Genomic DNA, 27,813 nt, shown 5'->3' with positions numbered 1-27,813 from the left:
ACAACGTTTTTGTGGAGGCAAATACAACAAGATGCCAGAGAAAGGAGCTACTATAGTATCTACGATCAACGCTCGAATATAGTGGAAACCCTCTTGGGCATGCAGGCTGCCTGTGGCAGCAGTGCTTGCATGGTGGCACCCCGAGAGTTCTTCCTTGGTGGTGGGGATGTTCGGACCCGCCCATTCGGCAAGCTTTATGGTACGATGTTCCACTCTTTCTAGTCGGGGTTGGCCTCCCCACTTCTGGCCAAGTATTGTATAATGTATTAGTCTTTGTTTTGGGGGGTTTTGTGGGTGGGTGCTGATCCAATGATAGGGGATCGACTCCCTGTGGCAACCATGCAAGTTTCGTATTTTGTCAAGCTTTGTGTATGGTTATGCCTCCTTGTAAAAGGCAGGATTGTATGGTTTGGTATCTCGAGTAGTCTTGGTATGATGCTATGATGCCATGGCTCATTTTGAGCATGCATGGCTTCTCTTGTATTCTTCTCTTTATATATATATATATATATATATATATATGCTCACAATTGTGAGTATTGAATTTTTTTATTAAAAAATCTCATATTTATAATGAACATATTTAGTCTATAAATTGACTTGACAGGACATCAAACTACGCTCCAAGTTAAGTTTGCTACTCTATTCAAATCCTTTATCAAACTTAATACTTACATGCTCCATTTGCACTTCATTAGGTAAACTCTTTTGAAATACCACCCAAATCTTACCCCGCTTCCATGCAATTATAAAATGGGAAAATTACCTAAATACCCCGCTAATTTGTTAAAATTCCCAAAATACCCCCAATATTTTGTCATAAATTCCCAAAATGCTCTTCACATTTTTCAAAATTCCCACAATACCCCCGATTGTGAGATTAAAATTCTCCAAAGATAAAAAAATTTATAGCTTTTTATAAGAAGACTGATTGTGTATCAATACAAGATGCTAAAACTAGAATGTGAGTTGGTTATGTAGGCTTTTGGAGATGAATTGCTTCATTATTTATAAACATAATTGCCTTTTTTTGCGAGGTGATTTGTGACAAAACACATGCTAAGCACTCAAAAACGGATCTCAATTGTAAAAAAGGAATAAAGATTAGAAAATTTTAAACAATCCAACCAAAATAGATACAAGTGTATTTTGGGAATTTCCACAAATTAGAGGGGTATTTTGGTAATTTTCCCTTATAAAATAACAATCACCATGTCCATTTCAATTTGCAACCTCAGCCTTCGGATAAGCCTTTGCACGTTGACCACTGCACCGTGAGACAGTCCTTGTTGCCCCTGCGAGGCCTTACATTTTCTTAAAAAGTCAATGGCTCTTTGCCCTCGCTTCCCTACGCTACTAGTGCCCGCCACCTTCCCTCATTGGCATTCCGCACCACCATCTGGTACCCTTCTCTCGTTGCCCCCTTGTGGTCCTAGCTATCATGGATTTTTGTCCGCAACATCTCCCCCCCGCACCCTCCCCTCCCCTCTCTCCCAACCACCAAACCCCCCGCGCCCTCGGCGGTGTCTTTTCATTTCCTTCAGTTTTCAATTAAACCTCTCATGAGCATCTTTCTTGATTGTTATTAAAACAAATGGTCCAGTAGAATCGTGCCAGCCGTCCGCCTGTCCCATCCAGGCCCAAAAAAATACATTTTACCTAACCAATGCAAATAAGGGCAACCTTGAAACTCCCGTTTTTAGGTCAAAATTTGAGCTTTTGCCGATAAAAACAATTCTCTCTCTCTCTCTCTCTCTCTCTCTCTCTCTCTCTCTCTCTCTCTCTCTCTCTCTCTCTCGTTGTCGTGCTGTGACACGTACATAGTGGGAACGCATGCTACAAGATCTATCTTGTAACTTTTTAGATACATAATTATCTTTCCTATAATGTACATATGCATATTTAAGTATAATAATAAGCCTTCTATCTCATCCTATTATTTTTCTCAAGGGTAACCTATCATTACTTTACCATCAGAAAACACTATGGGAAAAGCTCAATAGCTCCGCCTCTTTAACTTGGGGCAAAAAGCATTGATTCTTTATTTCTACTATCTCATTATCATTTCACACCCAGCTAGATCCTATATCTAGGGTAAACTCCAATATATATATATTCTATGTATTTTTTATACTTTTCTTATATTTATTTTTAAATAGCTACTATGAGGGAATCAAATCCTAGTGGGACACTAGGTGGCATGATTTCAAAGATACACTTATTTTAATGCATTATTGCAAGCATGATTATAAAACTTTGTTAAGGAGCAATGTCATGCTTTCATATGGCATGAGGTGTCCTTTGGAATTAAATGAAAGTTTAAACTAAGGGGACCACGGGAAGACTTTTGCTGCCAGAAATGGACCCTATTTTGATGATTTTTTTACACAAGGTTCCAATCCAAATTGGAAAATGATTTTGAAATGAAAATCGTAGCTAATGAGCTGAAGTTTATGCCCATATTTTTACTTTTTTATTTGGAGCCACGGTTGAGGAGATATGATCAAAATACTGGACCCCAGTCTGCCCACATCATGCAGGGACACCTCATTTCCAACTTTTCCAATTCCTATTCACACTGGCTCCTCTCTTCTTGTGTAAATCCTTGGGGGTTCCCTTCACCTATAAAAGGGGACCTCTTTTTCCTTGAAAAAAAAACTCAAGCATTCAAGCCATTGACGAGAGGAATTCTTGAGGGAGTGAGTAGTAATGCCTAATTGTACTTAGCCCCATTAACATAAGCCCAAGCCTACACTTTCTCCTAGAGGAAGACTAGCCATTCTTGTACGCTATCCTTGCAAGATCAACTCTAATCAAAGAAGGTGTTGTACTTGGCGTATCAATCAACGTTGAATTCTCCCCTCTTCTTCTCTCTCCCATCAATAATGGTGCCGAAAGGTTTCAAGTAAGATGTGTTCTACATTGATGTTTTCTTGATTTCTTGTTGTTTTCATTTTCATCTGTAATCCAACATATATATATGTATCTAATCTCATCTCCTTAACCAAACCTATCTCTCTCATTCTTAGTAATTCATCCTCTCTAGGTTCTCTTTGCTACAGGTACATCTCTCCCCACAGTATCCTTATTGCCTATGGACAAGAATAGGGCTTGGGAGGAAAACTTCTCATCTCTTCACTTCTCTCATATCTACATTTCTCACATACTATCCTAGATGAATAACCCACATGATGATCATTTATATCGCTTTCACTCTGTACGATCTATTAGAATTAACGTATGGATTAGCCGAAAAATACACTTTCAACAACGTATAGTGTTTCTCTTTGGCCCAGAAAGGCTTAATGAAATACTTCTATCACCGGATCCCATCATACTACCTCTCGTAGACTATAACTTTTCTTTTGACGTAAGCGTAGTTATCTTGCTATGAACCAAGAGGATTTGTACACACAATTAATCCCAATCACTAGACAAAATATATATACTATGGTAAGCACAAAACTACAATTCCAAAGAACAATTCGTAGCCTATTTGGTCAGCCAAGATTGAATGCCATTAACTCATCTATTAACCCTTTCATATTACCCATGATACGATATGACCATAGCCTTGATGTTTTCATTTTCGTATTGTTTTGACATTCTCTTTTGTGTTCTTTCTTTGTGTGTGTGAGTGCAAGAGAGAAAGAGTGAGTCTTCTTTGATTGCACTTCTTTCCAAACCCTAGTCTTCATGGCATCTATGGTTTAATTCCTTCATATAGTTTTTGTTGAGTTCTCTCACAAACTCTCACAGCCATAAGCCGGTGCTTTCCTAGCAAGACCGCAAATTTCTCGACAACGTGCACGCGTTTCTCTGCTCTTCTGGCTCTGTTCGCATGCCCTGCAGACACCTCCATGCGCAGTGCAACCGCTGCAAGATCTCTCCCGACTCCTACCTGCTCTCTCTCTCTCTCTCTCTCTCTCTCTCTGAAAAACACCACAACCTCAACTCTCCTCGTCGGATATTTCCCACGACGTTAAAATTCTTCTTCTTCTTCTTCTTCTTCTCTCTCTCTCTCTCTCTCTCTCTCTCTCTCTCTCTCTCTCTGCTACGTGTCGTCCCCGACTCTCTTTTCCCTAAAGCCTCAAAAGCATCTACTCATGTTCCCCTTAATTCGCCCCAAACTAAAATTGGGCACACCTACTAGCTTGAACTTTTTATTTCTCAAATGGCAATACTAGTCTACCTTTTTTGTAATGTAAAAAGGGCTATAAATTTTGACAAGATAAACTTTGTATAAGCAACGAGTAGGGTTGAACCCATTTCATTTTCATTGGAATCAATGCAAATTCGCTCGAAGGCAAATGAAATGAAATAAAGTCGAGTAGAAAAGCGTAGTCAACATTGTACGAGTCGCAGGGAGGGAGGGGGCATGGACGAACAGGGATGGCGCACCTGCCTGAGGTAGGTAGGGCCATGCGTATTAGACATCTGGCACCTGCACACGAGAAGGAAGACAGGGGAGGGACCACACTTCTTTTTTTTAACTGAAGGGGACACACTGTAGACGCAATGCGGCGTTCGCCACCATGGCTTAGGTGGTGTACCAATCACGAACTTCACTGAGTTCGAAACCAAGACTCAAGCTCAAATTTTAATGGGTGATTGAGGAAGCTAGAAGACACCAAATGGGTGGAATCTTAGGAGATTCTACATAATGGAGGTAGAGCAAATTATAATAAACTACAAAAATTTCTTATTTAAAGAGAGGTTCTTATATTAGAGTACATTTCCACGAGTTATGTCAAAAGATCATGAAGCAATTATACAAATTGGTTTTCTTTATTGCTCATCTTTTGTCCACTATGTAGCACAAGGGTTCATCTATTATCTGTTTTGACGCTTCACCTTGTTTCAAAATGCCAACGTGAATCTTCACCTTGTTTCAAAATGCCAACGTGAATCTTCACCTTGTTTTAATACTAGTCAATATGATCATTGAGGACAAAGGCGAATCAAACAAATGCACAAGAAGTTTTGGACAAATTTTCACAATAATTCTCACATTGCGACTTACCTGAACATCATGAGCTTCTGTGAGGGAGGCGCTGCATACCTAGCTAGGTATGCAGTGCCTCTCGAGCAGAAGCTCATGATGTTATGCATCGTAACTCCATTTTCCTACATGAGAAAATTTCTAAATCTTCTTGTGATGGATGAGCATCACTCTTCAAGAATAATCAAAGGATCTTTGGCCAAAGCATGGTAAGCTGCAAGCCTTGTTTAGCAAGTCAACAAGTGATTAATCACAAGGCCTGCCCTATAAATAAATTGAGCAAGAAATTTAGGTTGGCACATTAGCAAAGTCCTATCATCTATCCTTGATTAAGCAAATGAATCTCCACTTGACTACGCGAATGATACTTTTCTCCTTTTATACTAAAGTTTTGACAACTCAACACAGTTATAGTATGCGTAGCTTTCACTGTATCAGAGCAACAATGTGCATCAAATACAAAACAGCGCATAATAAGAAGATCTTACACAATATATTGTTTTGTGCTAGCACCAATGTGGATGGTATTGCATAAAGAAGCTTATGTTATATCCCAGAAATCTTGTAGTGCCCCAACATGAACAAGCAATTACAAAAACTTGGAAGCCACACCTTTTGAACAAAGAAAGTAGCACCTCAAAGCTTCAACCAAAAAAGAAAAAGAGAAAAGGGCGAAGAGGGTAACATTTCAGACACCCCTAGACCTTCAAAATGCAGTTTCCTTTTTGAAGTCAATGCCACTCCAATCAAGATTCTGCTAGAAAACTTTATCAAACCCAGTGCAACAAATTTGGAGTTCAACTTTTATAAGTGTTCGTGATATCATACATACTTTTGAATATGTCCATATATTCACATACAAATTCAAGAATAAATACATACAAGAATGTTAAAGAATAGTTGTATTTAACAGACTTACATATATATGGCCTTAATCAACAATGAAAATATTCTGTGTAAACTTTTCATCGCTCCCGTGTCGCTACACTTTATAAGATAGAAGTCTTCAACCAGTTATACAAAAACATATCACTATGAACTTCAGCTTGGGGAGAAAACATGTAACATAACCTGCCTCTCCTGGTTATATTGTAGTCAGTGATGTCTAACACAAATTCAATAGACAAACAAATTCCAATGATGATACTCATATGTGGTTCTCAGAGGTTTTCCACATTGTTCAGTGACAAAGATTACAAGGTAATGGGAGTTTAACCCTCTTACACCTGTAGCAGAGATGGTGTTGAAAAACCCCCTTGCCAAGGATAATTTACATGAACTTCCATTGAGGTAGCTTTGGGTAAAGCCAAGAGGTAGGCCTCTCATATCCACCTAACATTTTCTGCAACAGCATCAAATGTGCACGTGACCCACTTGTTTGATTATAAAGACAAGTCCACTTGTGTCAAATACACTCTCCCTACGCTTTCCGCAGAATGACCCACCTTTCTCTCCTGTATTCAATCTCATCTCTCTGGCTCATGATAACCAAAGCCCGTCTTACCTGCATTGAAATAGAAATGTTTTTAACCAATACCTTCAGGAAAGCAGTTGAGATAAGATGTGGCCTCTTGAGACAGCATTGCAACATCCTTAGAGTAAATACTTACACTGCTCTGACCCATCCCCATTTTGCCCAATTCATCTATGAAGCGCCTTTCAGACATGTAACTACCAATATCCATGCGCCGCTTTATCTGCGTCTCAATTTGCTGCAATGTATCGATAAGTGTATCCAGCATTAGCAAGGTTGTTATGTTGTTACTCTTGCACAGGACATCCAAAGACTTGCTCCAGACTACCTGAATTTCAGTCCTCATTTCAAGGGTCACAGTGATATAGTCGTCGAGGCCTGGTGACATGTTCCTCTGTGGCAATTGCATCTTTGCCAGAGATTCACTTATCCATAGAATAGCTTCAAGCTGCCTGACTGTTATGTGAATGGCTTTTGCTTCACCAGGCTCATGGCTTTGTTGCCGCATTTGCTGCATTAATGAACAACCATTTAAAAGCCCAAAACTTTTACTTTACCCTCTAACCAACAACTTTATGACTCCAACACATACTCAACCTCACCCTCAGCCAACAACTTTATGATGCCAACGTTTACCTGCCGGATTCGCACATAATTATTCTGCAGCATTGCTGTTGCAGTATCTGGAAGTCTTGCAGAGCAATGATGCCGGGAGTATTCAATGTACCTACAAACTAGGAAAGAAGTCAAGCAGGATGAGAACATCTTGGGTAACAATCCAACTACTCTAGTCCGAATACTAATGAATGTGTCGCAATATTTACCTCTTTAACCAGTTATCTTTTTCTTTAGTGTCACCATGCTTGCTTACTGCACCGGCACTTGTATGAACACTTACTATATGCTTTGCAATTTGCTGTAATATGAAGATAGACATCAGCAAGGCTTTTTGTGAGCAAACTGTAGAAGGTCATCAATACATGCTCACTGAAGAAGGCAGAGGAGCAATTTGTATACCATGTCTCGCTGACGATCTCTAGAATCTTTGACAATAAAGATCAAGCTGAACCGAGATAAGATAGCAATCTAAAGGTCGATGTTTTCTTGAGCAGTCTAATGCAAAGCATAAACGAAACATGAGCTGAAATGGCAAAAAGAATTGAAAACCTCTATGAGGTTACAACAAAAACGCAATTCACCTTTAAATCGTCATAGTGGCCAGACGGAGGATTCGCAACTGCCAATACAGATGTTCTTGAGTTTAAAACAGTAGTTATGCCTGCCTTAGCGATTGAAATAGTTTGCTGCTCCATGGCCTCGTGTATAGCAACTCTGCATAAGACAGTGGCACCAATTGACATCAATTCACAGCTACTTAGGAAGTCATTATGAAACTTGGTATTTGGCAGTACCTGTCTTCTGAATGCATCTTGTCAAACTCATCAATACATACAACCCCTCCATCTGCTAGAACCATAGCACGCTTCAAGATAGAATTCTTGCTGAAAATATTTTAATATTTAAAGACAAAAACAGCAGAAAATCATGTAATAGTTGCAATTCCTTAAAGCTGCCACTTCGGGAGAGTGAAGATGCAAAATATCTTACTGTGCTTGCATCTCGGATGACAGAAGCTGTCAAACCTGCAGCTGAAGAACCCTTTCCAGAGGTATATACAGCAATGGGAGCAGTCTTCTCCACAAATTTGAGAAACTGGCCAACAGATTATTGGGCATTAGATCTACATTGCAGGACGTACACATGACCCATAAGCAATGGCACTTGACAAACCTGCGATTTGGCAGTAGACGGATCACCAAGAAGTAAGACATTTATGTCACCTCGGAGGCGAACCCATCTGGCAGCTTCTGTGACAGCTCAACACAATGCACATAAGGCAAAGCGAAGAAAGAGCCTCAAGAGTCAAAACAGCTAGAAGAATAGCTCCACGTAATACGTTCCGAGACCCTCCAAGCAGGAGACAAGCAACTGCTTTTTTAACATCTTCATGACTGAAGATTGAGGGGGGAATCAAGGCACATAATGCTTGATAGGTGTCTGGCCTCCTTGCGAACTGCTTGAACTCGAGCTCCTGCCATAGATAAGATCATCAGGCAAGTGACAAAAATATTTTTATTATGATGATCCTATACCACTGTACTGAAGAAGACTTACCTCATCCGCTGTGAATGAAGAGATCCCCCTTGATGAGCTCTCAGTTGCCTGCTCAATTCCCACAACTCTAATGTAGGGTTGCCTTACAGCACAGCACCTTTTTGTCTGCAAGGATCAAGTGATGGTACCACAATTGAGTTTGTAAATTGAGCGGCCAATTGCTACACAAAAAAGGGACCTATCCAAGATGCAGGGTTGAGAGAGAGAGTGTGCACGCACCTGAGCAGAGGCTGGGGTCAGGAGTGGTGAGCTTGCACACAGGGGGCAAAATTCACAGCTTGGGTGATGTTGATGTTAAGCGGGCCTGTGAAGAAGGTGTTGTAGAGCTGGCGAAGACATTGCGGCGAGGTACTGATAACGGCCGAGAGGTTAGAGCACCACGTAGCAGGAGGCGTCGCCACGCCTCCCATGACATACCCCAGGCAGTCCGGCAATTCCAGCACCACCGAATCGCAGTCGGTGATGGAGGCCGGAGCTTGCACAGGCGTCTGCCCTGCTATGTCGCTTGCCAGGAGAATCATCGGCAGCATAGCTACGCACAAACCCATTACTCCATAGCCAAACTTGCTGCTAGCCATCTTCTTGGATTCCCGTCTACTGCAAGCTCTCCTTGGCATAAACTCGAATACTAACAAACGCGCATTCTTCTCCATGCAGAATCCTTTCAGAGAAACCAGATTGACGTGCGACACGCAACCGATCGCCGCAACCTCTGCTTTGAATTGGTTATCCATGTTGTGTTGTGTTGAAACTCCAACTTGATCCAACCTCTTAACTGGCACCTTGACAAACCCATTGGCTTCTCTTTGAGCTGAGGTAGAAGCTGATAGGATCTGTAAGCACTCCATGAAGTCCAGTGCCCTTCCTCTTGCTTTGAAAGTGTCAGCTTGCACTCCCTGCCATAACTTGAGTCTGTGCCGAAGCATGCCACTGTTTGACATAGCTTCTTGCAAAATATATGTAGAGCTACTACAAACATGGGCTAACACCTTCCTCAATTGGTTTCTTAACAGCTTCTCAGAATCTAGCAGCTCAACCACACATCTTGTGACATTTGAGACCTCAAACCCTTGCAAAGTTTCTCCAGCTCCTTGATTTTGACCTCAGTTCTTCATTTTGCCTTATGACGGACGCGTACTCTGTTGCGAGTGCTGGACATTGACTGCCATCTTCAGAACTTGTTCGCCTTGGACATGGGAAGCTTGTTCCTAGGGCAGCCCTCAACTTGTCCTGTTGCAAGGCCAGAACCCGAAAACTAATCCATGCTGGAATTTGAGGGTTCTCCATTACATGCTTGCATGATTCAAATGAAAGCTTGTCAAAATGAACAGCTCTGCAAACTTGAATTGCATCTTGGGTCGGTATTCTTGGGTGAGCCTACGCAATGGTGAAACACTCTTTATAAGCAGGAGACCAAAACAGCATTGCAAGCCCATCATGTGTGTCCCTGGCAGTAGAAGGGAGCGCTTCAGAAAGTTCAGTAAATTTAGAAGCTTTTAGGTATAAATCAGGAGCAACCTCTGCTAAATACTTGTCGATAAGCATACCCACGACTCTGATTGGTGCTGACTTGATTGCACCACCATACCCATGCTTGAGCTCGAGCTCTTCCACAGGATCAAGATTGCCATTATGCCCAGACTCCCCTTGCAGCTTGGCTACTGCCTCTCCATGGATAAAAAATTTTTAGCAAGCGTAGAACCAAATCAACATCATAGAGGCAACATCTGCGATTTCGAGCATTGGCTCGAGCCTCGAGGTATTAGTATGTTGTCCAAGGTGGCTCTGTGAAGCTAACACCCAATCATCTGATCAATCTGTTGTCTACAAGAGCAGGAAGCGACCATGGTTATGGAAACCCTGCGTAATTCAAAAAGCGATTTCACTGGCACTGAGGCCCATTCTAAGCAATGTAAGAGGCGCACTACTGACTCCAAAACCTCCCTCTGCACCCTTTGAGCATATTCCTTAAAAGTTTTTTCATCAACATTGTCCTCTTCAACACCATTTGGACAGAGAACTGTAACCTAGCAATGGCAATGAAGCTTCCAAGTACCTCAACAAAACCTTGCTTATGTGTTTATTGTCAATGCAATGGGATTGCAGCGCCATGACCACTCTCTCCATCATGTACATGGACAGGGAGGACATGTCCTCACACCACCAGTTATGCTTTGCATTGCAATGGTTGCTTGTGGAGTGGGTGTTCTGCAGCAAGGACCCGGAGGCAAGGGCATGAGAGACTCTGATTATGATTTGGTGATTTGCAATTAAAATGAGCAGAATTACCATTAATTCCCGGTGATATTCGGGTTTGGTTTGACGTCCTGGGTTTGGAAGAGGGAGAAATGGAGCAAGGGTTTGGAGAACTGATGGAGTTGGGGTTGGGAGTGCAGCAACTGTCATAAAAGCTGGCTTTCATTGCAAGAGAATCGACACATAACTGAATGATGCCAAACTTCTCTACCCGCCTGAACCGAGCCTTTTCGAGAAATCATTCGTGGCCGCTTGAAGCTCCTTATATGAGTATCGTGGCGGCTGTTTTGATATCTCCTGCAAGAAGCGTTCTTGCGCTTTCATGCGGATATGGCGAGGCTGCCACCACCACCTCCATATGAGCAGGAAAGCTATGATTATGATTAACACAGTACCCACAATGGTGGTACTTACAATGATGGTAATGGAAGTTCTAGAGCTTCTGTTGGAGCTGGCAGATGTGATTTTGAGGAACATGACATGCGCTGTTGCTATGCCTTGAGAAGGTAGAGCGACAGTGTAGAGCGTAGGGAAGAGGGCGCAAGACGAGCTGTTGGAATCAAAGAGAGCTGCATTACAAGATGCGTTCTGCTCACAGAAACTCCGACACTCGTCTTGAGAGGCCACCATAAAAGCAGAGGGTTGGGGATGGTAGGCCTAGGAGACATCGATGGCGTGCAAGGTATGGGCAGGGTCAATCGGGACGCAAGTAGAGTTGAAGTTTGGCATCTGGTATTCCTGTGGACAACTGCATGTTCTGGTGGGCTCATCTTGTGATGTGCAAGCGGGCGTATTGAATGTGATTTGCAATCCAAGAGGACAACCACATTCTGTGGTTTTTGGGTTGCGCTCATGTGTGCCCGCGCTCATCTGCTTTCTGCTAGTGCAGGAAGTGGTGGCACAATCAATGAAACTTGTTCCTCGAACGGGTTGTATTTGTAGCTGACTGCGTTATGACATGGTATGCTATATACACTGTGCAGTTCTGAACGAGCGATTTTCTTGTTCGTGTTGTTGACTCCATGGTTCAGTTGAGCTACTCACTTGGTTCAAGACACACAATGTGCGTGAGCTTTTGCAAGCGTACCTGCTTGCGTATGATTAATGCATGTTGTAGACGTCAAAGCCACTTGTGTCGCACATACTTGGTGTCCGCACACCTTGAATCCTTCATTAAGGGGATTACCGCAAGAAGATGGGAAGATAGGTCGACAAAAAACCAACACAAACTGGATAGAGAGCAAGAGTAGAAGAAAAGGAAAGGAGCAAACCAAGGATCTTAGATAGCTAGCTGAGGGGAAATTGTTAGATGATGAGTGTTGAGTTTCTTGTGTTCCGCTCAAAAGAGAATAGATGAGGGCATTATTTTGGGAGCAAAAGATGGGTGGAAGAGTGGTCTGACCAATAGCAAAATCTTGTGCCAGAAATTGGGGATGTGACAGTGGTTTTGAACCAAATGTGATCAAGCTTTGAGTTGTACACAGTGGTCACATCGTGAATTTGTTGCTTGTATCCACGCGATTACAGTTCTTCTTCCAATTGTCGATATTGTGTGTTCATGAGATCATTGTGAATGTTGAAATCGCCAATGATGACGCTTGTTTGGATGTCGGTAGTCTTATCAGACACGCTATTTAGGAGCTGCACTAAAGATTGCAGAGGAGATTTTGGTGATTTGTAAACTGAAACTATATGAAACGAAGGCATATCATGCGCAGAAAAGAACGCCTCAATTATTTCGACTCCAGGAGCTGAGAATCTGTTTGTGGAATGAGTGGTCATATGCTTCCTGCAAAAGACCGACATACCAAATTTGTTGAAGTGGTGAATGTGGTTAAAATCCGACGCAAGATAGTTAAATGCAACCTTTTCCCTTGTCTTTTGAAGGCACAAAATGTCTGATGCCATGAAGTTGGGATCAGATTTGATTTTGTGAAGATGTTTTTTGATGGAGACAACGTTGAGAGACTGAATGATGTAATGCATGTCTTTGAAAAGGGAAGAAAAACAAACCTCATATTTCCATTTTGCATCTTTTTCTAGCCTCTCAAGCTCAGAAAGGACATTTGTATCAATTTTGATCTGGTTTGGAAGTATCGGCTTGAGCATATAAAGATTAACAGGATCCTTAACTCAGGAAAGAGCTGTGTATACCAGGCCATGCGCATTGATTGCACTTGGATCGAATGCAACAACCTGCATTGTCAAGCCTTGCGATCTATGGATTGTGCGTGCATTTGCTGCTTGAATAGGGAGTTGTGTTCTAGACACGCTATTCAGCAAATTCTTTCCAATTTGGAATTCTTTTGTTGTTTCAAGTATTGGTGTCCATTGTTGCTCAATGTGTTGATTGTAGAGCCGTGTACTTTCTGCACGCTGCTTTATCCCCGTCGAAGAGTCAAAGAATTGTATCCATGCAATATGTGTATGGTTTCTTCTCTCTATGTGTTTGAGGATTCTATAGCGCCATTTACCAGGCCATCGCATATGTTGATATTTCCACCAGAGACCTCAACTATCATCTCACTTTTGAGCTCTAGTACGTAAGCCAAACCTGCAGTCATTTGGGGGTCGTTTGGAACGACAAGATTTTTTGAACATGTTTTGTGGAAGGTGTCTTTTGTATGTACTATGTATGGTTGGGTTGTCAAACCATCGAAGATAAGGCGATTATGTTGATTCTTCAAGTTATTCGTGAAGAATAGGTGAGGTATGATGAACTTGTCAAAAGGCTTGTTGGTGAGAGTGGAGTTGATGTAGAGTAAATCCTCGGTTGTGTGTTCAGCCTTTCGTATTCTGTTGAGAACTGAAATGAACTTCTTATCTGATTGGCGCATTATTTTCTTTAGTTCATGGCATTTAACGTGTGTATGCCAAAAAGAGGGTGCGAGGAGCTCGATAGGATCTTGCGGCTCAGAAAAGATCCAGCGATCCCGGACTGGGCTTGCTTGGCAAAGATCTCCACAAAATATAGCATCCAATGCACCAAATGGCTCCGTGTGGTTATGCTTGATAGCACGAAGCCTTGTGTCTATCATTCTCACAAGTCTATTACCTATCAAAGAGGCTTTGTCAAATATAACCAGTCTAAGATTCTTGTATAGTTGTGAGAGTTCGGCAAGACTACTTGAAGAGAGGCCTACGTTCGCTTGGAGAACAAGGGGCAAGCGCAAAGCTAAGTGAATTGTGGTCCCTCCAAGATTGAAGGCGGCTTTTCCTGTATATGGCATTAGCAAAGTTGTGGGGAGCTCAATGTCAAGTTGGATAGCTAAATTATAATGGCGAATGAGTCCTTGGACTATAGTCTGCAACACAAAAGTCTTCCATGTTCCTGCCCCACCCGTCAAAAACAGATTGATAGGTTGTGTTGGGTTTAATCGTTTTCTGGTCAACACATCTTCGTAAAGTGATCGCTGTTCAATGTTCAGTGTTTCGATAAGTGCGTGATATTGCTCATTTGGAAGTGCCAGGTTCCTAAAAGCAGGCAGGGGCCTTGTCACAAGTGGAGTGCGTCGAAGATCAAGATCTAGATCGTACTTGTGAAGTTCTGCAGTTTGTGTTGTCGATGATGGGCACAATGAGGATTCTGAAATTTTGGAAGCTATGGGCTCCAAGTTTGAGAACTTTTGACGATTCTCATTTATGATTGCAAGGTGATCGTTATATTTGTCCTTCCAAGAGTTTGGAGCTGGTTCTAAGCTTGATTCTTCACCAACAAAAGGAAGGAATAGCAAGCAAAGCTCATGATAATGTCTCTCAAGGTCTTTTGCCATGTTGAAGTTGGCATATCCAATGATGCGAGGCTTTTTTAGCTTGCGTGGAAAGCCTCGTACAAGTTTGTAGTTGCTCGCATACTCAGCCAAGCACAAGGATTGACAACTAGGTGGACGATCTGTGTACTTTGTCACCACGTCGTTGAAGAAGATGTTTGTGTCTTCGGGTTGTAAAGAATCCAACGTGGTTCTCCTTTTAAGTAGCAATGTGCGTTCGTAGCTCTAGTCGGCATTCACAAATACGAATTGCCTCGTAGCACTATGCAAAGGTAGCGAAAGGGTGACATATGTTGCTTGTTGCGATGTCATTTCCTGTGCGTTGATCAAGGCACCACCAATTTTTTTCAATCGCTCCAATGTTGGCAAGTTGTCTTTCTTGCATCTTTCAAGTGTTTGTTTCATCGCCTTGCTTATGGATGTGTCGTTCTTTGTCATGTATGATGTACAGTACGCAGCAGCACCGTGGGCATTGAAAATGAATTGAATGTCCATGTTTGCATCCCACAAAGCACATAGTTTTTTGTTGAAGTTATTTGTGAAGATGTCTTTTGGGTCTCTTTTTAGAAGCAGCGTTGGCTCTGAGAGATTTATGCAGAGCGCTTGGAGATAGTGCTCTTCATCGATGCATAGCATCTCCAACCACATATCAAATGACAATACAAGTTCACGACCCAAAGCAAGCAACTGCTCGTCGATGCACGCCTTTTTCTCAGCAAGAAGTTTTCTGGTTGAGTCACTCATTGCGACAGGATATAAAATGAGCGTCGTTCTTGCAGGTGGACGCGGAAAGCCGAAGTGACATAAAGTTTTGCGTTTTTTGCATGTTTTGCGATGAGAATGAATTTGGACAGACCTTAAGGATTCATCAAGCTCGTCTTTGTTTGTGCTTATATGTGTGTCAATAAAGTCTACTAATTCAGTGTTTGACGAAACCCCAAATATAGGTGCATCTTTTATCCAAAGCAATCCATGGTCATGCTGGCTTCCTCTTTGTTGGAACTCGGTGACGAAGAAATAATCTATGAGCTCACCAAGTATACTTCTGTTGAGTTTTATTTCTTTCTTCATCTCCTTGAATCTATGAACGTAATACCGAGCTGTCGTGATGGTATCTGATCGGACGAGAGCTCTAATGTAAGCACTCTTAGTGGGTCGTTGTTCTTGAATGATATTTGGATTCAATTTTGTCAAACAATCAATCAAAGGCTTCCACCTTTGCTCTGTGCACGAGAATGTGATGAAAAAAGTGGGTTGTTTCAATTGGCGAATCATGGCAAAAGCATTGCGCTTAAGCTTTGATTTGTAGTCAGTGGAAGTGCGCAAGCTCTCAAAGTCATTATACCCAATTTGTGATGAGAGTAATTTCTCAACATTGGTTGTCGATTGGACATCTTTAGCTTGAAGGTGTCGACCTTGCAACTTTCCCTTACGCAAGCGCACCCATATAGAGCCGAGGACTTTGCCAATGATAATCTTCATTGTCTTGAAAAAAATGTTCTCAATGTCTCTTGCAAACCGCCTGTCAACATTCTTAAGCTCCCATTGGGCCACTTTTTGATATTTTCGCTTTGCCAACAGATGATAACGTATTCTTTCTCCAAAGAATAGTGTTGGAAAAGACAATTCTTCACAAGCTTCATCGTCAAATAGACTCAATGGAGTAAACCCCTCACAAGGTGCAACACTCTTAGCATGCGCATTGTGATCCACAACTTGTTGGGCTGAGTAGAGACCGTGGATGAGAGTGTCTGATGGTGCTTCAATTTCGTCCGCGGATGCGTCAAATTCAGGAGACATAGCAATATCAGATTCTAGACAAAATGAAGACGGCCAACAAGGATCAATGGCTGCACCGCTTTCGATATACAATGGCTTTTGCATGAGTTGTTCTAATGCACAAATACGGGACGCACAACACCGCTTATATAGGCATGATCGTACTCTAATTTTCGTTTGATCTCGACAATGATTACGGCTTGGTCATTAGCAAAACGAGGCAACAATGTTTGAATTCTTGACAAGTCTGCCATAACATTGACAATGCTTCCTCGCATTCCATATTGCCCCTCAAAGCTAAGCTCTCTTGTTTGAGCAAATGGAATCCTAAGAGAAACAAGACGACGTTCCACACTATTTAGTTCTGCAACACATTCAATGATATGGTTGAAAACAAGAGCACCTTGCATGCAAAACGGCGGAACTTGTTGAGACTTTAACGCATACCTACATGCACCACATGCTAGTGAATCGGGCTTAGAAGTCGAAAGCACTTTCAATCCTTTCAGAAAAACCATCTCCTCATTTGAGAGCTGCGTCAGACTTTTGCGGAAAAAGAGAACATTGCAAGACGCACAAGGGTAGACGGGGACATCCAATATCTTTCTTGCAAATGTAGACAAGCGTTCTTTTGGAACTCTATCACCATTCTTTTGAGCCTTATTCCAAATTTTATAAATCTTTGTCATGACTTGTTTGGTTGAGAATGAAAAAGAACATGTGGTTTGAAACAAATTGGCTATCTCTTTAGCGTTAGCTATAGGTCTCTCTTTAATCAAGTTGACCAAGTAAGTAATCACATCTTTGCTCCACACACAACGAGGTTGTTTCAAATGGTTGGCAGATAGTGGAAGCCATAAAAACTCAGCAATGGCATTGTATGAAACAAGCAAAGGAGTTGTGGATGAAGATGCCAAATTAGAATCACCACAAAAGACAGAATTTTTGAGCTTGTTGTTTTGAAAGATATGCACATTACACACGACACCAAATTGACGACAAAATAAATCGACTAAGTGCATGCTTAAATACTGAGAACATCGACGTGTAGCCATCAAGGTGTGGAGATGGTCATGCAAGGAAACCACATCAAGAGGAGAGAACTTTCTCCAAGGTACAACCCACACATTTTTTGTTGAATCGTCATTGTTAGCTATATCTTCAACTATCACATTAAGAAGCACTTTTTCCAACTCCAAAAGAGACAAAGGACAAGTGAAGAGATAGATTAAAGCTTGCAAAACATCATGATTACTAGGAAAGGTGTACAAAAAGTTAGGCTCAACATTCAGCCTTTTATTGTTCACTACAAACGATAGAGGCGAGCTAGCCATAACGCCTAGAAGTGCATTTTAAGAACCAAAATATAAAAGAGGAGAGGTTAAGCCTCTTTGTATTCTGTTACATAGCCATTCTTGTCAACTGAAAATGTCCCATTTATTGTGAGAACAATGAGAGACGACTTCAACTCCACCAAATTCTCATCGAAAAGAGTAAGAAAGGGTCGCGGAAGATTTAAAACAGTGTCGACCACATTCCCTTGCAATATAACCATAACAGCTTCACCATTCTGCAGGTTGATTTTAGCTTGCAAAGAAGGCACCTTCAAAATCTGCACAGGCTGCCCACAGGAGTAGCAAAACAGATTGCATATTTGACGGCTGACATTTTGGCCTTTACATGTACCACACACATACTCCACTTCCAAACTGTTGATATTTATAATCTCCAAACTTCCAAAAACCTGCACATAACAAAAAAAAATGTTTGGAAAGTGTCACACTCAAGGTTTGTTATCACAAGAATCTTTTACCTTCTTTCCAAAACCCATGCTTGAAACTTGCTTGGAAAGATGTTGCGAAAAAGAAGCCTTCAAGTTCTCAGGTAAAGGACAAATCAAAGTTGCATCAACAACAGATAAGGTAGTGGATGATGATTTAAAAACATTGATGTTGTGTGCGACACAGGAATATGATCCTTTTGTCTTCAAAGTGTCAACCATGCGATGGTAATCCACACGCCTAGAAGGAACAAATAGCAACTAGAGAAAGAAGAGAAGGGTATATCAAAACTCTACACTTTGGTCAAACTTGAACACTTAAAAACAAGTACTTACACTTGCTCTGTCACTTGAAGCAGGCCCATCTGCAATGGTCAATCTGTAACTATCTCCACCATCAGCCCTAGTAGAAGTCTTAATCTTCACAATAACAAAGGCAATAGTAGGTGCAAACTCAATAGCACCTTTAGCGGCAAGCAAGTCTCTGATTTTGTGCTCAGGATATAGCTGCAAAGTGCAATCGAAACTTTCAGCCTTTACAACGAGAGTTGAGGCATTTGCATATAGCGTCCACATGCTAGTTCCACCATCTTTCCAAACCTTTCTCTTTACGTATGAATCCTCTATGCGCACAAACTCCCCACAATCGAAGGACTCAACAAATTCGTTGATGAATACTTCGGTAACGACAAAAGTAATGGTGTTTTTTGATTCCCTATCTATCAAATCGGCTTTGAGATGACGAGCATAGTTGGCTTTGGCAATCTTATAGGTGCCGTACTTACACAGTACCTTGCCCTCGAAAGCAAACCGAAAGGTTATAGCATCAGAGAGTTCAGAGATACACAAAACTTTAAGGGCAGGCACAAGAGCTAATTGAGAAGTGAAATGATCACTTATAGGTTCCTCACTCTGCTTTGCAAAATTGATAGATGCAGGAGGCAAGTCTTGATTTGGCTTCGAAGCAAGACCTAGTTAATAAACACCAAAACTTCAATCTCCGAAAATCAATGGTTCATTCTACAAACTAAAGACAGGAATAATCACAAATCAACATTACCACGAGCAAAAGTAAGGGCCTTTTTGAGAGCTTTCGATGAAGGAGATTTTAGGAGCTGTTGTTTAGGACTAAGCTTTTCAAATATCTTCGAAGAGACCAAACCCTTTTGAGGAGAAGACAAGGTAGACGTTGAAGTCGGCTTGTCAACAAAAGGTGACTTAGAAGTGATATGAGCTACTGAGATGCATTTTTTCTCAATACTAGAGCTTTCCGATTCCAACTGTGCAACATGAAGCTGAACATCATCGTTGTCCATGTTTGGGTCTACAAAGAGGTATTTCAAATCAGTACAAGCTTTTCGAAAAACGTTAAGTCAAGAATATTCGAAAAACGTTAAGTCAAGAATATTCGTTAGCTCAGTAGCTATAACTGTGAAGATTCCAACTCAAAAACACTTACCAACCATATCTTGATCCATAGCTGGTCGGATTAAGAAAAAGGCAGAAGATACACAGAGCACAGAGAGTCAAGGTAGAGCGCAGAGTGCCAAGGTGAAGCAAGAGAGAAGAACCAACGCGCAGAGATGTCAATAGAGCGCAGCCAGCAGAGAGATGCCAATATATGCTTTCAATTTCAGCACATAATCTACTTTGGAAAGAACGTAGTGTTCAGAAACACTTTTATAGAAGGAGCTAAAAGGGACCCTTTCATAAGGATGAGTCAAAAGATCTTAGTGTATCTTGACATTTAAAGCACCGAATTTAAGCAATCACTATTCTAGAAGCTAGCCATTATACCATCATGGCATGATGTTAAAAAAAATACCGACCCTTTAAAACTAAAAAAATAAACGAGATTAAAATTTTTAAAAATATCCACGTCATTCTCATTATTTAATTAAAAAAATTTGAAATTTAAAAATATTAGTGTAAACTAGACACAAAACAACAAAAAGTCCCAAACGGAAAGAGTTTTAACATACTTTATAGTCAATAAAATTGACAGAAAAGGCATTTCAAGGTACATGGAAATTGTTCCTAAATGTAGTTTACAAACCGCATCAAGCAAACAAAATAACCTTCCAGAAAACTCAGGCCAACAAGCTTGGAGAAAGGTACCTGCCATTTACAACAAGATTCAGGCAGCAGGCAATCAGATCAATTATCACACATACCCTATCTTAGAAAACAAAACAAACTTCTACGCACTCTCGAATCCAGCAAACTTGGTGATATGTACCTACCATTCCCAAACGGCTCTAATTAGCAGACAATTGGATCAGTTATCAGCTATAAAACAAATCAGAACCAGGTATATCAAAACAATTAGACTTCAGCTATACAGAAATTCTCGTGCATCTAAATCAGCGCATTTAAAAACAAAAGTTGACCAGTTTTCAACTCTAAACAGACAACCATTTGAGTTCTAAACAAGAGTATATGCTCCAGCTGCATAAATGAAGGTGACACCAATTGACTCCGAGCGTGTGCTGTCACACGATTTCTCTTTGATAGGCCGGACAATGAACATTACAAAGAGTGCCACCAGAGTTGGGCCTACGGCAACAATAAAAAGGTATGCCGCCTCTTCTGGGGCAATGAACGTGGTTTAGATCTGAGTGAAGATTGCACTGCATAACCCATACCCTTAAGCAAGCCTACAATATGTCCTCTGCTTTTTGGAAAGTTTCGCACATTGGTGACCAGCGATGCAGTGTTGAAGTACAAGTTCAAGGCATCAGTAAACTAAGCAGGTTCAGGTTCATAAAAATCTAACCAAAAAGCAAAAAGTAACCAGCGCAGGTGGAAGCCCATAAAAACTAACCAAAAACACTAAATTTCAAAGCAACATGACAAAACATCAATGCAGCAAATGACCTTACACCATCCTTAATTCAGAAGCCAGAGGAGCAAGCTTCAGAGCCTTAATCCAAAAGCCAAAGAATCCTTCATCCAGACCCTTTGATACGAGGCCACATAAGCAAAATTCTCGCAAAAAGGCAGCCACAACGAAGAGGGCAAACACTGCCTGCACCAGCGTTTCGAACTGTCATCACTAAGCATCAAAAATTAGAACTCAAAAGAAATGCAGTGAACTGCAGCAACTAGGGCGAACACCGCATAGCGCCAGCCTCACAACGTCAACACGCAGCAACGGACTGAGAAGACAAACTTGACAAAGATCTATGCACACCACGAGTACCTAAAAAATGAGGTCAAAGCTGCAAACGCCGCTGCTTTCAACCACAATGGAACGTGAGCTTGTTGGCACGCCATACCAGACAGACACTGACAAAGACAAATCTACTAACCACACATTATCGAAGGCCACACACTATAGCACTAGCAAAAAATTTCGCACAGAGCTTTAAAAAACTCCATCGCCTCGAGCAAGGTGAGAAAGGCACAGAAAAAATAGGCACGCTTTAGAAACATGTCTTCATTGCATAAGCTCAGACAACTGAAGGCCCCCTCTCTAACCATACAAGCCAAAGAAAAGCTTGGAAGAGGCAGCCTCGGAGCTCTCGCACACTCATGAGAGCATGAGAGCAAAGTGAAAGCAGGCAATCATAACGAAATTGAAGCGCTCAACCCTAACCTCTTTATAGACAGTTTTTGAGAATTCTTGAACCTACAAAGACCCATCCGATAAAGTAACATCCAATCGAAAAGCCATAAACCATCCTACGTGGCCTCACCCATCTTCACTCACCTAGGATGCTCTTCCCCTTTTTCAACCTTTCTAACGTCCACCCTACTCAATCATGAAAATAAGTGCTATTTTCTATTAACCTCCCATGAAAATCCTCTAATTTTGTTTGTATTTTTAGCCAGTAAAAAGGTAAAGAGAAAGAGTGTGGAGCGGATCTTGGATGTTCATATTTTCATGCGAATGATTAACTTATGCCTTGCATTTTATTTTCATATTTGAGTGAAAGCAAGGCATACCATCACACCCATTTCCCATGCATTTGTCTCCTGGGATTGCTCCTCTTCACTTCTCCTTCTTCTCTCTCATCGAAACGTTTAAATTGGTCCATCATCCAGAGTCGTGGAGCTCCCAGAGCTCCTGGAAAGGATGACAATGGCGGGGGGTTCAGGGCCCAGGCAGCTTGTCCTCTCTGATTCGGCGCAGCAGCAGCAGCAGCAACTTCTGCTTGGGAGGCTGCCCCATCAAGCAGTTTCCACACATCTTAGCTTCTTATCATCATCGTGTTTGGATGCCCATGCGGGAAAACTCTGGACAGTGGGTGATCTTACTCTAAAAGACATCAAATTATTTTCACATTTTTGCATCTGCCTCATATTTAAGTATAGGGCTGCGTGTTACATGTTGATATGAGCAAGATTATGTGCTCTGTGTGCGAATGTATAGGCCGTCTTAAACTTGCACATGTGCCAATCCTAATCCACATGCAATCATCAGTCGCATAGCTCACACTGAACATTCATATCTTAATTTACATAGGATTTGAGATGAAATTCCACGTTCACATTCTCATCTTGATTCGCACTGGACTTCAGATGTCACATGAGACCTGCACGGAATCTATCTATCTAGTTATTGCATTCAGGCCGTATTGACCTCTACATGGATATCTTTGATGCACTAGAATCATCATCGCCGCGTTGGTGAGTTCTCTTGAGATAGATTTCTGCAACCATTCTTTTAATAGAAGTCCTTAGGCAGAATAATGTCAGTCTCAGTACTGTACGATTATCTTTAAAAGATAGCAGAGTGGCTCTCTTTATGTACCATGTATTTCACAAGACTTAACAACCAAATACCCGAGTTGAGCTTTACTAGGTGAAGCTCCTTTAGTTTAAGGTCTCAAAGACAATATCTTTTCACTAAGGACTATATGCCAAGTCATCCCCTCCGTCCAAACTACCGGGGATTCATGTGGCTTACCACTTAGTACGCATCAAGTAGTTTAGAAGATTTTCTTTGAACTTGTTGAACCAAGTAGCCCACTACTTAATCTTTCTTTCACTAGCTAGTAGCACTTGTTGCTTTCACCAATAGATGTTCTTTACCTGTACTTTTCTTAAAAAGTTCTTGCAAACGATTCTACTTTTCCACTTGTACAAACCAAAAGTCTCAATCTTTCCAATATCCTTGAAGACCAATAGCTGAATGTGTCGTGATCCTTCCTTGACTGACAAGGTGTGTCCACAGTGCCCAACAAGCATACCACCTCTATATGGAGACCCAGAAAGCCAAGGATAGACAATCTTGCCCACCAATGGCAAAAAATGTGCGCGATTGCCATGAGTGCTTGGTGAAGGTGAACTGAGTGTATAAAAGCTGGCACAGGTGCAATTGTAGCGGCGCCACTCTAAATCAGAATCCAACTTCGTCAAAATGTTCTCCACTGCCACCTTTTCTTTGGATCTCTCACCAAATCTGGAAGTATCATCCTTCTGTGCCTTTTGCTTTTGCTTTGCTTTCTTGGATGACTACCCAGTTAGGGCCTTAGAGCTTCCTCTGAATCCGGACCTCTATACTTGGACCTCTAGATTCAAGACCATGGGAACAAGCTTCTCCAAGTCAAATTAGTGGTCCTCCCTGAAGTAATCAAGGTTGAACAGAAAGCACTATACTTGGGAGTCAAATACGGCATCATGATGATAGCCATATAAATAGATATAAAGTTCTTTAAGTGGTTCAAGATCTCTGTCACAAACTGCTGACGTGTCAAGCCGCTGAAGACCAAGTGTATTGTGCACCGTAGCCCTAACCCTAGCCAACCTGCAGATCTCGCCCGAGGGGCCTAAACCCTAGCAGAAGCAAAAGAAGATAAAGTTATCACCAACTTACAGATCCCGGCCGAGTGGCCCAATTAGTAAATAGGGTTGGGATTAAAATCCTAACCCCTGGCAACTTAGGGGACCCTCGTTTGACGGGGCCTAAAATAAAAAAGGCACACACATCCACTCTCTGAAGACCCAGCGTGGATATGATGACATGGCTGTTGTATGGAAGCTCGGAAATTACGCTGACTTGTCGACGTGGCTTGCAGTAAAGATTTTGGCAATCTTCGCTGGCGTGGTAGGTTGTATGGCCGCCTTCGTAGATTGTGCTGTCAGATTGCTGACGCGGCAGTTTGTACGAACCCATGGGGCACTAACTTTTGGAGATCAGATGCCTTTAGACTGTCAAGCTTTTCATGTAAGTGTTATATGCAGCGGAAGTGATTGATGGTGAATGCCGAGGATGAGTGCTCGATGCATACTCAAGGTTCCTTTTACTGAAGGGGAGAGAGAGCCCCCCTTTTTACTTTATGAGAATTGTGCAATAGACTAGAGCGAGAAAGAGAATGAAAACTGAGAGAGAGAGAGAGAGAGAGAGAGAGAGAGAGAGAGAGAGAGAGAGAGAGAGAGAGAGAGAGAGAAGAAGAAGAAGAAGAAGAAGAAGAAGAAGAGAATTTTAACGCCGTAGGAAACTATCCCAAGAGACCTTAAAGATCTATCCGATGAGGAGAGTTGAACTCAAGACCTTTTATTCAAGAGGGAAATGGCATAATCAATCTACCACACTTGGGTGATAGAAAGGTTATACCATTTTCCTCTTCTTATTAGCACACACACACACACACACCCACACACACCCGAGAATCTACCACGCTTGGGTGATAGAAAGGTTAAACGATTTTTCCTCTTCTTATTAGCGCGCACGCACACACACACTTGAGAAGAAGAGAATTTTAACGTCGTAGGAAACTATCCCAAGAGACCTTAAAGAACTATCTGACGAGGAGAGTTAAATTCAAGACCTCTTGTTCAAGAGGGAACTGGCATAACAAATCTACCACACTTGGGTGATAAAAAGGTCATACCATTTTCCTCTTCTTATTAGCGCACGCGCACACACACACACCCCCACACACATTCCCGAGAAGAAGAGAATATTAACGTTGTAGGAAACTATCCCAAGAGAACTTAAAGATCTCTCCGACGAGGAGAGCTGAACTCAAGACCTGTTATTCAAGAGGGAACTGGCATATGCCATAACCAATCTACCACACTTGGGTGATAGAAAGGCTATACCATTTTCCTCTTCTTATTAGCGCGCACACACCCACCCACCCACACACGAGAGAGAAATGAAATGAAATGAAATGATATATTAACGTCTACAAGAGGCCAAAATGACCTACGAGACCAACTAATTACAATGATGAGTCTAGTACCAAGTCTGGGTACAAACAAGAAAACTACAAACAAAGAACTGATAGGAGTGCTACCGACTCCTATGGGTGGCTGGTAGGCTGAGCAATGGTATCACCATAAAGGTACAAAGTGGGGATAAGTGTCACCATGATACAATATAACAGTAGCATGAAGCCTATCCCGATCGACATTCTGGGTGTCGTGCTAGAATCCTGTGGATCCTCTGCCGCAATCTCCGCCGGTGCTGCGTGGCTCCCCTCCTCAGTCGCGGTCGTCTCGATCTCCCTAACTCTGTAGCTCGATCAATGAGAGTACCGCTGATGTGTGTATGGGTGGGAACCGAGCTCTCTGGTGGTGGTGTTCCCTCTGACTCTGTGGTACTCAGACTGAAGAAATCTGAGATGCGTCTCTGGGACTGTCTCTGTCTTTGCCCATTCAATAGAGCGTCTCCATGTCTCTGAATCTCAAGTAGGAATAATCCGAGACATCTTTGATCCTGATATCTCATGACTCTGTCTAACGAGTCAAAACCCCCTCTGAATAGACAATGAAAGCGTCCCCGTATCTCATAGTAGACTGTGCAGCGACATATGTAGTGAAACTCTGTCTCTGGCTCTGCATGGCATAACTGACATATCCTACTGTCTGCTGGTATGCCTCTGAATCTACCTGTCTCAATCCCAAGCTGGTGTGAAGATGTGCGAATCTGGCCAATAGCACATCGTAACCTATGAGATAGATGTGTGTCCATGTAACTGGGCCGTGTGACAAATCCGTCTGTCGTGAGTTGAAGAAGATGTTCTCTATAGAAAACCCTCTTCTTACCCAACTCCCGTGATGGTTCTATCCATGTCCTCTTGCTATCAAGCTGGATAAGATCCTGCCGAATGAGTCTAGTAGTCTCCATCCGTGTAAGAGCCAAGGATGGTGCATCAAGAGAATACTGGAAAGGGGGCAGCCTGTCCATGCTGAAACCATGCCTCTGAAACCATGAGCTCATCTGTGCATACCAACATGATGTATCTCCCTGTAATGCCAGCTGTCTGGATGACTCGAGAGCAAGCCTGGCATACCTGTCCCTGGTGGTGTCCCATAAGCTGTGTACAAATGATACTGATCTGGTGAGTGCCTCAACCTCCATAGGTGGGGCAGCCAGCTCCGCTCGTATGATGTCATGTGGGACTGAGGCCTTGGCTCTAATCAGCCTAGAAATCATAGATATCAGGGGTCTCTCCATATTAGTCCATCCAGCACTGTCAATAGACGGTCCCCAAACCTGAACCGCGTAGTGCATAACTGAAGCGACCAAAGTATCGAAAAGCCAGAGCTTTGTTCGAGGTTCCTGGAACTGAACTTGCGAACAAATCCTCTCTAAACCACCTAGGGCTGCATAGGCACGAGTCAATCTAGTGTCTGCTGCCATTTTCAGTGTGAACCTCGGTCCACTAAAGACCACCCCAAGATATGTGTATGCATCAGTGTACTCCATACTGTCCTGACCATGTGTGAAAGTAGGTGCTGATCTCCTAACCCACTGTGGCGTGGTATTAAATACCATGACCTTGGTCTTACCAAGGTTGACAGACAATCCGCTATCCTCTGCAAAACTATGCAATGCGTCCAAATGTCTCTGCATACCCTCTGGCGATTCTGATATCAACACGATATCGTCAGCATACAATAAAAGAGGGATCCATGTCCCTGCAAGCTGAGCACCTCTATCTCCTCCTCTGTCAATATAATCAGAGACCCCATCAACATACATGCCAAATAAAGTAGAGGACAGTGGGCATCCCTGTTTCACTCCGATGGTGGAGTGAACTATGTCGGATATCCCCTCTGATGTGCGTACATGACCCATCACTGAACTGTACAATGCCATGATCCCCCACATCAGCTCTGTGGGTACCCTCAATTCCATAAGCCGGTGCATCAATCTGGCCCTCGGCACTGTGTCAAACGCTTTGCGAAAATCCACAAAGCTGCAGTATATCCGTCTACCATGTGCTCGACCCTCCTCAATGATAGCTCTGAGCGTAAAGACATGATCTAGTGTGGAGAAACCCCTTTTGAAACCAGCCTGCCCAGGTGCTCGTATGCCCATAATCTCTGCCCAACTGCTCAACCTATGCTCGAGGATGGATGCATATAACCGTGCCAATGTGTGTCCTACCATGATAGTACGGTAATTCCCCGGCACTGTGGGGTCACCTGTCTTGAAGATAGGTACAATAGTAGATAATCTCCAAGACTCAGGGAGACCCTCACACATGACACGGTTGAATAGCCGTGCAAGCATCTCTGCCAACAAATCCCCAGCATGTATAATGTGCTCTGCTACCAAACCCTCATGATCCTGTGCCCGTCTGGTCTTCATCCTGTCAATGGCCTCCTCCTTTACCAT

General features: G+C 42.3%; 3 protein-coding genes and 1 pseudogene across 4 annotated transcripts in view; 1 reads left to right on the top strand and 3 right to left on the bottom strand.

Annotated features, from left to right (window-relative positions):
* Positions 1-5,944: 5,944 nt before the first annotated feature.
* LOC147452691 (DNA replication licensing factor MCM5-like) lies at positions 5,945-9,733 on the bottom strand (annotated as a pseudogene). The gene is made up of 16 exons (XR_015188919.1): positions 9,069-9,733; positions 8,871-8,881; positions 8,739-8,756; positions 8,652-8,659; positions 8,552-8,568; positions 8,434-8,468; positions 8,268-8,344; positions 8,085-8,189; positions 7,889-7,978; positions 7,676-7,808; positions 7,494-7,589; positions 7,301-7,392; positions 7,113-7,203; positions 6,805-6,987; positions 6,613-6,714; positions 5,945-6,506 (listed from the first exon to the last, which is right to left on the bottom strand). The product of XR_015188919.1 is annotated as a DNA replication licensing factor MCM5-like (transcript).
* Positions 9,734-9,741: 8 nt separating this feature from the next.
* LOC147452690 (uncharacterized) lies at positions 9,742-11,682 on the bottom strand. Its single transcript, XM_086518308.1, has 6 exons — positions 11,322-11,682; positions 11,129-11,246; positions 10,941-11,050; positions 10,708-10,859; positions 10,450-10,511; positions 9,742-10,312 (listed from the first exon to the last, which is right to left on the bottom strand). Exons 1-6 carry the CDS (start codon positions 11,535-11,537, stop codon positions 10,029-10,031), a joined length of 942 nt encoding a protein of 313 aa, XP_086374434.1. The 5' UTR covers positions 11,538-11,682; the 3' UTR covers positions 9,742-10,028.
* Positions 11,683-17,837: 6,155 nt separating this feature from the next.
* LOC147452689 (uncharacterized) lies at positions 17,838-19,714 on the bottom strand. The gene is made up of 6 exons (XM_086519291.1): positions 19,696-19,714; positions 19,297-19,560; positions 18,573-19,207; positions 18,456-18,497; positions 18,270-18,335; positions 17,838-18,200 (listed from the first exon to the last, which is right to left on the bottom strand). Exons 1-6 carry the CDS (start codon positions 19,712-19,714, stop codon positions 17,838-17,840), a joined length of 1,389 nt encoding a protein of 462 aa, XP_086375417.1.
* A 2,452-nt stretch (positions 19,715-22,166) lies between these two features.
* Positions 22,167-27,813, top strand: part of LOC147452687 (pentatricopeptide repeat-containing protein At3g03580-like) — a 61,638-nt gene continuing 55,991 nt past the window's right edge. The window contains exon 1 of the mRNA XM_086518307.1: positions 22,167-22,482. Coding sequence (XP_086374433.1) covers positions 22,315-22,482 — 168 coding nt within the window. The 5' untranslated portion in view covers positions 22,167-22,314. The remainder of the gene's footprint in view (positions 22,483-27,813) is intronic.

Source organism: Adiantum capillus-veneris, chromosome 8 (genome assembly GCF_014529385.1).
Source record: "Adiantum capillus-veneris isolate H3 chromosome 8, ASM1452938v2, whole genome shotgun sequence".
Taxonomy (NCBI): Eukaryota; Viridiplantae; Streptophyta; class Polypodiopsida; order Polypodiales; family Pteridaceae; genus Adiantum; species Adiantum capillus-veneris.
The sequence above is the reverse complement of the archived record's forward strand: the minus strand, read 5'-3'. Positions and strand labels throughout refer to the sequence as shown.